A 12,354-nucleotide genomic window follows, 5' to 3' on the forward strand; every position below is an offset into this window, starting at 1 on the left:
CTTGTTGGATGTGACGACTTGGCGATGGAGTAAGGGCGTCCACAATGACATTATATTAGCATTGAGCAAGATCACAAATTGGTTATGGCATGTGTTCAACCGCAACAACAGCTTCCTAGTGGTCTAAGATCGACTCTTCATGTGAACGAGGTATCACATTTAGCACAGTCACAACCAGATCCATCTCCTTTACCACGTCATCAAGAGTCAACTGTGCCATCTATTCCACCCCCGAGTATACCACCAGCTATAGTTATAGGTTGGCCAACAACCGCTCTATAGGTCACTATTTCTCTCACTACCCATGGGACCTCCACCTGCACACGCTTCAATAATGCAACCACCACAAGAACTGCGGCCACCAGGAACCTAAAACCCAATTTGTATTGATTACTTCATATAAAATTATCCTCTATGGACTGTCACATCAAAACTTGGTACTTGTTGTTCTCACTATGTTTTAATTTTTTATGGGGATTGTGTTGTGATGTTAAATTATCCTTAACAGCAAAAGTTTAATCTTCAAGTGAGATTTTCTCATGTATGAGCTTGATTTAAAAGCACATCCAATTGAAGAGGATATTGAGAAAGTTGTCGTTATTGCCAACAATGCAGTCATGCTTTGGGGGGAACATGGTTATCACACCCCACAGGAGTGTGCAACTTTTGAGCGACATGTCAAGGGTTGGATAGAAGTGTGGATGACATACATTGCTGCACAAGGATAGCCAATGGAGACAACATGACAACAACGATGACACTAGCAATGAGAACAACTAGATTTTCCCATTGTAAGCTAGTGTTAGAACAATAAGCACGTGAGCAATAAACCCATTGTAAGATAGTGTTAAGCCTGTGAACCCATATGAATATATTGTATTGTTTGGTTTGCTCCATATCTATCTTATTGTAGTTGTTGTTTGGAGATGTGGACTTTCAACCTTTTTAATATTAGTCTATATGGGTTTGTTATTGAAGTCTTTCAATGTTGTTCATCCATTGATTTATGAGAGGCAAAAGTCGAATTGGATTATTATGGATTGTAAACCAATGAAATTTGTGTACATGTATCATTGTCTGGTTGATGACTAATCTTGTTGCATGACGTATATCATAATGTTTGAAAAGTGTGTGTGTGTGTGCTTTGATCTGAGTATATTTTTTGTGTTTGTATATGAGTGTGCATGTGTATGAGTGTAAACAAGTGGGACAAAAAAGAGAGAGATTTATCAAGACAAAAGTTGGATTGAATTATTTTAGATTGTAAACCCTTAAAATTAGATTGTTGCAAATGAGTCGAGTGTATGCCTCATTGTCTGGTTGGTGGTTAAGCTTGTTGCTCGACGTATATCATGCCGTTTGAAAAGACTACGTGTGCAATGATACGGGTGTATTTTGTGATTGTGTATGAGTGTACATGAGTGAGGCAGAGAATAACCTCGATTGTAGCATTATCAAGTTGGTGGTTATTTTGTTGCTCGACAGAGTGTGTATGTGCCATGATTTTGGTCTATTTATGTGCTTGTATGACTGTATGTGAGAGAGGGAAAAAAAGAGAGAGATTTTGTAAATAATGGATGTTTGATCGAGGTGTGTTCGCCAAGGGATAAATTCAAAGAGAGAGAGAGAGAGAGAGAGAGAGAGAGAGAGAGAGAGAGAGAGAGAGAGAGAGAAGAAAAGAGTGCATCCCCAACTATTAAGGGTTGAGAGAGGAGAGAGAGAAAGAATCTTTTTGGAATCTCCTCATCGGATTCCAAAAAAACGCTTGTTGAAAAATGCTCGTAAGAAATTAGCCCCTCAAAATCAAAGATAGAGAGTATGATTAATTAGTTGTGTGCATAAATTAACCTAACTAGATAGTCGACACAGTGTCAAAAGCACCTAGTCCCCTCTATACATATCCTATGGTGAGGCATCGAAAAAAGAGTGTTCCAACAAACCTGCATCACCAAAGATATCCATATGTGGCATACATACAGCCAGTGAATGTATATGGCTAATCAAAGAATCTCTAAAAAACATAGAGAATCCAATAGATGCTTGTGACACTGCAAAAATCTCTAAACAGATAAAAAATGATGCTCCCAACTTGTAACCCTGCTATCAATGTTGAATCCGGGTCTATTGATCCTCCGAGAAGAACCACATGTATCTGCATGTTAGAAAGAGCTAACTCCACTTGTGTGTTGATGCCAAAAAGGTGCTCCTTGATTGGGTCCGAATGCTCCGACCAAGACTCTCTCTCCCTCTGTGTGTCCCAAATCTACTTTCTCTCCCCGAGATTTGGCAACGATCCCCATGCAACTCTATGACTTCCTTCGTGGTTGCACAAGAGCTCCTCTCTCTGTTGTGCAAGAAGTGGAAAAGTTCCACTGTCTATGTCGTTATGTAGGAAGCTTCTCTTCTCTCTTGTGCAAAGTAACCTCACTCTCTCTGTTGTGGAAAACTTCTCTTTGTATGTTGCGTTATCTTCTTCGACTACCAGCGCTATTGTACCTTGCACATCTTTTTTTTTGCATCAATTTTTTTGTGTGCCAACACTATTGTTAGCCTTGGCCTTCAATTCTTTTTGCACTACTTACAATGCTAAGCCTTGTGTCAACACTCCCTTGCACTAGTTCTTAGATTTGCATGTTGCCTTCTCTTTTCCAATACTATCTACCCTTGGGTAATTATGCACACTCCAAAGATTTTGTAAGCACCAGTACCTACTCACACAGTGTGCTTCTCACTGTGTAGCGCTCAAAGAGTTCCAAAGTTTCAAAAATTGATTTCCGCTCCCTAAGGTTGAGTCTTGGCTCCCTCTAAGGCTCATGCTCGAGATATGCCGATGCCGGGACATCGATGCTGACTCTGATACCAGTTGAAACTGTGTTGATGCGTGCGTGCGGGCAGAGAGTGCAAAGAGTAGACAAGACGAATGTTTGGTGGAGCTGCAAAGTGAGATAATCCTCACTCACTCCTTATTTGTTCTATATTATTCAATAGAATAAGGTTAGCTCTTGCGGGTTAGAATGATGGGTGTGTGGTTGAGCTTACACCACGTTGGCCCTTTACCCCCAACAAAGGAATTGCATGATAAGTGATGTATTGCAATGGCGTTCACATAGATCGCCACTCTTGCATATGGGAGAGGCAAGAAGACTAGCTTCACTCAATAGCAATTCCAGAGCTTCTTCTATCAGGTACAACAACCGTAGCTACCTCTTGGGTGAAAACCGATGGTAGTAGTTGCAAGACAAAATTTACTCAAACTCAAAGCTTTTAGAAGCAACTAAAACAAGCACCCAAAACAAACAAGTCCAACAGAGCAACTCACATTTACAAATCATTTGCTTTAAATATTTGATGAAGTATTCATGGTAGCTCAAATTTTTGCTTCTAGGATCTAAACCTTGTCTATCTCGACGAGCTTTTCGTCTAAACTAAAGTTTCTCAAAAAAAGTAAACTGCACAATAGGCACACTATGGCTATGGGAAGGAAGCTATGGGCTATTGATTATAGGATATGCCCAATGTTCATGTTTATGGGTTTGGGTTGTTTAATCGGATGTGAAGAATGACCTTTCTCAAATGCAATCACCCATGTTGAAACCTTGAAGCCCTGTAAAATTACAAAAGTGAAATGCACACTGATAACAAAGTGATTAAATTGCAGAACCAACATTGAGTATTAGAGATAAATCTAGGTTCATTATCTTGTTCTTGAATACCATGACTATGTAGTAGGAAATGGACTATGGGGTAGGGCATGGCTTTCGTTTCTTAACATTTTTTGGAGAGACACTATGTTGATTCTCCGCCATACTTCCAGATGGCTCTCACGTAGACCGTGCACTATCTACTTTTCCTACATTTCTTTTAGTACGAAAAGTTTAACTCGTGTTTTGTTTTTTCTTTTGTAGCTCCTCAAAGGCAAGATTTTTCCCTACAAACTTTTTCAAGTGAAGACATTGCTCATAAGGTTAATGCTTTGTCCGGATAGATAGATTGCATGTGTGCTTTACAAAAAAGAGGTTTTGAACTCACCAATGTGTTTTACAAAACGTTCTATGTTTATTCTGATTAATAATTTTTTGCCATACAAACTTGTTCATTCTTCAACTGAAGACATTAAGATTAGTGCTTTGTCTTTATGGACAAATTGCATGTGTGCTTTACAAAAAAAGAGGTTTTGATCTCACAAATGTATTTCACAAAATATTCTATGATTTATAACTTTTGTTAAAAAAAAGCCTTATCAAGTAGTTTTCATAGTATCATATTTACACAATAACTACTATGATTACTATCTACACATTTACACCAATTAATACATTAACCACTATATTGCAAGGCCAACCAAGCAAGACTAGTTTGTAGTGAGGTTTCATGCTTCATTAATGTCATAAAATCTAATATCTAAACAACCCAAATGATTTTCTCATGTTAAACCGATCATTTAATGTGGGAGAATAAACATGAACAAGGGTTAGAATATAGATATATGCTTATGGATCTGTCTCAACACGGGGCCAAGGTTAAAGGGGTCCAAATGAAAGATGGTTTGTTAAAGAGTAGTACTACCTAATGGAGCTTAAAGACCTTAGGGTTATCTTCATTAAAGATCTCCAAAATTTAGTGTTAAAAAGTCTTTTGAATTTAGGCAAGCTAGGGCTGACCTTGAGGTGGGAATCCTACCCAAGCATGAGATACTTGTCGGCTTGCTAAGTGTTAGTGGGAACCTTGCCCACAAGCTTGAGGTGCTTCTCACATGCTTAAATGACTAAGGTTCTTGAAGTATTCGATTCAAAGATAAACTCTCAAGAGGCATTAAAGTTTGCATGCTTGATTGACTAAGTGCTTGAAGTATTCAATTCAAACCAAATGATTTAATAAGCACAAAAGACACATGTTCAAATGATTCTCCACATGTGACCCTCATGATGTGCTTGAATGCTATTGGATAGGTTTTAAAGGGGTGCAATGAGAATTTAGATTCATAAAGATAAATAATTAAGTTCTTTCTCTCAAAGAGGAAAAAAATGACACATGTTCAAATGAAATAATTAAATAATACGCGAGAGAGAGAGAGAGAGAGAGAGAGAGAGAGAGAGAGAGAGAGAGAGAGAGAGGTGGACCAAGCATGAGGGGGGAGTATACTCTCCCACACACATACACACATTCTCTCATTGTGTAGAGTGCAAAGTGCAAGAGCTGCATCTCCTTCTCCAAGCTTGTTGAGAAGTAGAGAGCCTACACCAACACTCTTGGCTATGGAATGTAAATCCAACCAAGAGCCATGCTTCAATGCTTAAGCTTGCCATCTTCTTCATTTTCATTACTATTCTATTATGCTATGCTAAGCAAGAAGAGTGATGATAAGAGAGGAACTATTTCTTTCTCCTATGGATGATTCTTCTTCCTCTTCTCTACCCTCATTCCCCGCTAGCTCTCTCCACCTTCGAAGGTGTTTGAGGCCTTGGAACTAAAGCTTGGGATAGTTAATGCTTTTTGCAAAGTTTATGTTATGGTGATGCATGAAGCTTTCCATCTTCATAGCATCACCAAGGTCACAAGGAACACAAAGATTGTATTGTAACAAGTCTTTTTTGATGGGAGAATCTATAATACAAACGCCTTTTGGAGGGATGACCGCCGGCTCCAAGTAAATCCGGTCCTCAACTATTGTCATGTTCTCTAATACTCTCTCTCTCTTGCAAAAGTATTGTTCATGCCAAGTTAATTAAGTACTATGTTCATGTTGCGACCATCACTTAAGTTCACCCTCTATGTTCTCAAAGTAATCTCACAAAAATGCTCACTCTAATTCTCTTGATTTCGCTATTCTCAAAGTTCATAGGCCATTTACATTACAATTAATATGGTGTAGGCCAATAGGAGGCAGTAGCCCCGTTGTGGTTTTAACAGTAGCTGGAGGATGAATAAATTGCTAAGACTGGGTTCCCATGAGCCTAGAGGAAGAAAATTAGGGTTGAAGTCTGCCGCCACCTCGTTTGACGATGTTGCAAATGGAAGAGTGATAAAGAGAGAGAGGTGGGCAGCTTTTCCATCCGGGGGGGCGGGGGCGGGGGCGGGGGCGGGGGGGGGGGTTCGAAACAACTTTGGTGGGCTTGAAGGAAGAGAAGTTCACGTTGCAGCCAACTAGCTCCAGCCACGCATAAATGACACACCTTTGTGCAGGTTTCTGTTGCGTGGCCTGAACACAACCTAAGGTTGGGTTCAGACCAGGCAGAGGCAAAGGTTTTCAAAGGGGTGCGATGCTTTCATGGCAGCTGCTCATTGGACAAGAAGTAGAAACAATGTTTTTGGACCCACCCTAAGATGGGCGACATCCCCCCCCCCTCGAAAGCTTTCTCTTCTGCACTTGTGGTCAGTGTGAAATGCGGACTGCTCGACGTGAACAGGGACCACCTTCAACAAGCGAATGGCAAAAGCCGTACCAGCAGCCTCATTCGTCCTACCGCCGCCTTGTGTGAACTCTCAGGGTGGAAGCTCGAACACGGAGGGATAGTCTGAACCCACCCTAAGTCTTGAAGTTTCCGGTATGAAAAAGCACGAAATAATTTTGCGGGAAAGTATGCACACAAAGAGGTGGCCCGGTATATATGAAATCACGTGTTTCCACGGTCCCTAGCAGCTTTTCTTCTCGTCGCCAAGCTGCTCCAGCTAGGTAGCTCTCTCTCTCTCTCTCTCTCTCTCTCTCTCTCTCATAAAACAGGTAGTCTGCATGCATGCATCTCTTCGACTTGGACAATATCAAGACAGCCAGGTTTGAGCTCATCCTTTTGGTCTCGTTCAAAAGGACAGATGTATATGGAGTATCTCATTCGAAAAGCAAGGAAACAGAAAAATAGAGGCTTTTCCTGTGCATGGTCTGAGGTTCTTTTCGTCTCAATAGAACCGTGTCATCTCTTCGTTATGCAGTCTCTCGTATGCTTTGAAATTTGAAATTTGCATGTGGGTTTCTGCGTATATGGTTAAAACGAGGTTCATGATACTGGTAGGATAGAGGAACCACACGGTCCAAAACTGGGATATAATTTTATCCTTGCCATGATTTGGGTGCGCAATGTGGGTAGCCTTTGGTAGTTGACCTAAGCTTTGTTTTCTCATTAATCAAAGTGTGCCTCCTACAATACAATTTAATTTTAATTGGCTCCTCTTACTTAATTATATGTCAGAAGTTTTACAAGATCATTAATGTGGGTGAGATCATGACCTTTAATATTTTGTACAGGGTACATATTGAGGTGTGCCTCGGGCCAGTGGTGTCAGCTCTTGTGGAGTCAGCATGGCATCACGAGACCGGGAAGATGAAGCTTACCCTTCTGAGAATAATTTGTCCACTCACAGTCTCTTGAGTAGAGAGGGCTCAGGTAAGGATTTGCTCTCCTCCAAAGGGATCACACACACATACATAGACATACACGTGCAGAGGCACAAATCTATTTTGGGTCTGTGATACGTACATTCTGGACTTATTGTGTATGCCCACATTCTACCAAATTGGCCTAACTTTACCAGGGGTACTAGCACCACTATAGGTACATAAGAATCACACTTGTGTAGCTTGTTTCATTCATGCTGGTAAATTTTGTAATGTCATGCATATCATGTGTTTTGCAGTTATTTCTGTCTTATATTGCATTAATTGCAGTACAAGCCTGAACTCATACGTATTGATCGATCCTGTTTTGAATCCACGTTGTGTTGTTATGTGTTTTTACTTTAACTGGAAGCATCTTGTTGTATGGAATTTTTGAAGCGTCAAAGCCAGGGAGATGTTAGAGATCTCAAGGTTCTGGGTTATTTTAACAACCCACATCTGTAAATGATGTTAGTGGAGTTTGTCTGGAGGCCCCATAGGAATCCTGTAGGTCCTCTTCAGCTTTGTTGGAAAGTTGGACAAGTTTGGCTTGGGATTATAGCTTGATTATCTATTACCTTTTCTGAGGACCTGCCATGTCACCATCTAATAGGTGCGTACTAATTTTTCAGGGTATGAAAGCTTGTATGGGAGTTTTTTTGGAAGCTATTTCAGTCTGACAGATGGATCAGGCATTTATATCTCATCTTTAGCTTTAACCATCATTCTTTCGGCCATGGTTTTTGTTGCCATCGCTCTAGTTACAATTGTCATCACACTATCGGTCATGCTATCAGCATGTGAAAAAAAGCATAATTCTTCTCTCAATTTTATCAATCCAAGATTTGACAGCTATTGCCTGAGCTATCAACTGAATATGGAATTGAACAATCTTCAAGACTTGGCAATTCCATCAAAATGCGTGTCTCAATTTTCTAACTACATCTATGGGGAACAGTACTTGAAAGATTCTGAAGCTGTGATCAGTTCAACCAGAGACTACTTAAAAGGATTGGTAGCTGACAACATTTGGAATTTCACGGTGGTATTGGACATTGATGAGACTACACTCTCCAATTTTTTGTCTTCTAGAGAAAGGTTTGGCGCTTATCCCTTTTCTTGAAATTTGTCGAAGAGTTGCCTATTTGAAGAAAATACCTTTGATCTATGGTATGCTAAATGTTCTGCAAATGCTCGTAATTTAGGGCTTTAGCTTGTTACTTTCTTAAGTGTGTATTAAAGCTTGTAGGAATTTTTTTTAAGAAAGGATATCTTGTTTCACAAGATTTTTTTAGAGTGTTAAATTGTAAAGAACAATGTCCTCAAGAATCAAATACTAGCTGAACTGCAGAGTATTGCATGGAGAGTAATGGGCGTATGGTGCTTTTGACGTCCACAACATTGCACAACGTTTATAGGAAGGTGTTTTAAAACTAGTGCTCAAGAAAAGGAAGGAAAGATTTTGTTCTTAATTGAATTATTTTGCGATGGTTTGTCACGTTTGGGTTTCTATGGGAGTTTGGCAAACTCAGGGCTTAATTGAAGGGTTAACGGAGATTACTAAGGGATCCATTTATAATGACAATGAGGGAATGATTACAGTACCTTAAGAAATTATGTGTATAAAGAACCTCTTAGTGGGCTCCCAAAAGCTCTTGTGGAGGGCCCTCGAGCTGTGGCATCTATGCTCCATATACCCTTTGCAAGGTCCCGAATCAACCTGTAACCAGCTTTTGATGGGAAGATATTTGTTGGGGGGTGCTTCAACCACCCTTGAGATTACCAAAATGCCAAAATGCTTCTATGGGAGCTCGTCAAACTCAAGGATTAATTGAAGGGTTATTGGAGATTACTAAGAGATCCATTTATAATGACAATGAGAGAATGATTACAGTACCTTAAGAAATTGTGTGTATAAAGAACCTCTTAGTGGGCTCCTTCAAAAGCGCTTGTGGAGGGCCCTCGAGCTGTGGCATCTATGCTCCATATACACCCTTTGCAAGTTCCCGAATCAACCTGTAACGAGCTTTCGATGGCAACATATCCGTTGGGGGGTGCTTCAACCACCCTTGAGATTACCAAAGTGCCCTCATTACCGGTTGCAGACCATTTCTAGTGCGAGGATGTCACGTGACACATCCAACCCTATGTGTCCGTGGACAAGCTACAGCATGACCAGGGTTCAATTCAGTCAAGTCAGTCTAGAATAGGAAGTGATCTGGCACTTTTGTGAGTCTGTTCGTAGACTGTGCATGTCCAGACACTTAGATTAGATGCATATCCTCTGGTTGCACACAACATGACCATCGGATTACAGTCAGAATCCATCAGTAGTATTTTTACAGTGCATAGACCTATTTTCCCTATTTTTGATATTTTTCACTTATTATTTTTAAGTGACTTTTGTTGGAAAGTAGGTAGGGCAATTTTGCTAAGATAATATATAAGCAAACCAAAGCTAGCACTTTCTGGCAGAAGAGGCAGCAGGAGCATCTTGCTCAACAGAAAACTTCTCAGCAGAACCCCATCAGAAGACCTAGCGTTTTTGGATATAGCTGAACAGCAGCACAAAGCCTTGGTGTTTTTGCATTGCAGAGCAGCTTCAGCATTAGCAGACACAGCAAAACCCCTTCACGACAGCAGATCAGCCCTAGCGTTAGTGGATTTCCCACAACAGCAGAATTCAGCCCCTAGCGTTTTTGGATCGGCCTGGACCTCAGCGTTTTTGCAGTTCCATCGCGACAAGGCCACAAGAAGACCAGCGTTTTTAGTTTTCAGCATTCAGTACCCGCAGTAGAACCCCCGAACCTCGCAGATCTCACCTTCCCGCAGCAGATCCTCGCCACACGGTCAGATCCCGCGTAGTTTGCAGATTCAGCCCGGAAAACGCAGATTTCAGCATCCGCATTTTCAGTGCATCGCGTATGATCGAATCTGCCTGGGGGGGATCGAATCTGCCTGGGGGGTTCTGTGGACCTTGAGTCGAGAGCCAAAGAACATTTACAGGAAGTACTTTGTGTTCGAATCATTTGTCAGCATGCATTGTACAAGTGTTTCATTCGTGATCGTTTCCTGTATTTTAGTCAGCGTCTTTATGTGATCCCTTTTCATAAGCATGCCATATTGTACGTTGAGCACGATTCACTCATGAATGAGCACGGATGTATGCGGATTATTCATGAAAAGCTGAAAAGTATGCATTCAAGGAAGTCACATTCCATGTCTCTTCCTTGGCACGACTCAGTTGTAGAAAGAGCACAAGAAAGTATAAGCACCAAGCATGGGCATTTCCATTGTGAATTGCCACAATTGATTGATTTAGATCAGAAAGACAAGATTCGATCTCAGTGTTTGCGTGTGTGTGGTGAACGGTTTGGCACTCTGTCTATTTGTTCATCTACATTGCATGCACAGTCTTTAAGGAAGACGAGATTTTTTCCAGTCACTTTACATGGAAATACGTTCATGTTTTTGTGTCGGAAGCGGTTTCAGGAATTTTCAGCTATGGAGAGTCTTGAAGAAGGAAGAAGTATGACTCTAGACGAAGTTGAAGCATTGAAGGAGCCACAGAAGACTTTGTGTCGCTTTCGGCGTGGCCCAAAGAAGTAAGCGTTGCAGACCTTTATGAAGTTCAAGTATCGCACGACCCACACATTGGAGTGGACCGGTGAAGAGTCCTTTCGAGGATACCGGATGTTGTGGGCGATCTCCCTCGACGCCATACAGTTCGGTACCAGTAACTCACTTTGAAGAGGGGATGTCACGTGACACATCTAACTCTATGTGTTCGTGTCCGTGGACAAGCTACAACATGACTAGTGTTCAGTTCAGTCAAGTCAGTCTAGAATAGGAAGTGATCTGGCACTTTTGTGAGTCTGTTCGCAGACTGTGCATGTCCAGACACTTAGCATATCCTCTGATTGCACATAGCATGACCATCAGATTACAGTTAAAACCCATCAGTAGCATTTTTACAGTGCATAGACCTATTTTCCCTATTTTTGATATTTTTCACTTATTATTTTTAAGTGACTTTTGTTGGAAAGTAGGTAGGGCAATTTTGCTAAGATAATATATAAGCAAACCAAAGCTAGCACTTTTTGGCAGAAGAGGTAGCAAGAGCACCTTGCTCAATAGGCAACTTCTCAACAGAATCCGATCAAAAGACCTAGCATTTTGCAAATTGCAAGACGTAGCGTTTTTGGATATAGCAGAACAGCAGCACAAAGCCTTGGCGTTTTTGCATTGCAGAGCAGCTTCGGCATTAGCAGACACAATAGAACCCCTTCACGACAGCAGATGAGCCCTAGCGTTAGTGGATTTCCCACAGCAAGAGAATTCAGTCCCTAGCGTTTTTGGATCAGCTTGGACCTCAGCATTTTTGCAATTCCGTCGCGACAAGGCCACAAGAAGACCAGCGTTTTCAGTTTTCAGCATTTAGTACCCATAGTAGAACCCCGAACCTCGCAGATCTCACCTTCCCGCAACAGATCCTCGCCGCACGGTCAGATCCCGCGTAATTTGCAGATTCAGCCCGGAAAACGCAGATTTCAGCATCTGCGTTTTCAGCGCATCGTCGTCATTGACATCGTCACCGACATAGAGTCAGAATTCAGTAGATAAAGATTTGCAGATTTCAGCCATCAGCATTTTTCATCGTCGTCGACATCGTCGGCAAGTCCAAAGCATTGTAGAGAATTATGCAATCAATAGTAGACCACTCTCGCCATCGAGAGCGGGGCCTTCGCAGGAGGGTTTTACAACTTCCCGGTGTCGTATTCTCTTCTCTCTCTCTCTCTCTCTCTCTCTCTCTCTCTCTCTGTCTCAGTCTCATGCACCTTCACTCACAGTGTCCATTCACTTTGTTTGTGTCCATTGCACTCTCTCACTGAGAACGGAAGGCTCTCCCTTCCGTAAGTAAAAGGAACCTTGAGCACAGTTTGGAGCACTCATCTTGAGCAAAGTTCAATATTCACTTCCGTTGC

At 41.4% G+C, this 12,354-nt stretch overlaps 1 protein-coding gene across 7 annotated transcripts in view; it reads left to right on the forward strand.

The window, feature by feature from the left end:
- Positions 1 to 6,528: 6,528 nt before the first annotated feature.
- LOC147453369 (acid phosphatase 1-like) overlaps positions 6,529 to 12,354 on the forward strand; it is a 60,093-nt gene continuing 54,267 nt past the window's right edge. For 2 of the 7 annotated variants that reach the window (XM_086515559.1, XM_086515565.1), the window contains exons 1-3: positions 6,529 to 6,673; positions 7,241 to 7,379; positions 8,002 to 8,467. In XM_086515559.1, the coding sequence (XP_086371685.1) occupies positions 7,295 to 7,379; positions 8,002 to 8,467 (551 nt within the window). In that variant the 5' untranslated portion in view covers positions 6,529 to 6,673; positions 7,241 to 7,294. The other 5 variants (XM_086515561.1, XM_086515560.1, XM_086515562.1 and 2 more) reach the window with 5 other exon arrangements.

The sequence above is a fragment of the Adiantum capillus-veneris genome, chromosome 7, assembly GCF_014529385.1.
Source record: "Adiantum capillus-veneris isolate H3 chromosome 7, ASM1452938v2, whole genome shotgun sequence".
NCBI classification, from domain to species: domain Eukaryota; kingdom Viridiplantae; phylum Streptophyta; class Polypodiopsida; order Polypodiales; family Pteridaceae; genus Adiantum; species Adiantum capillus-veneris.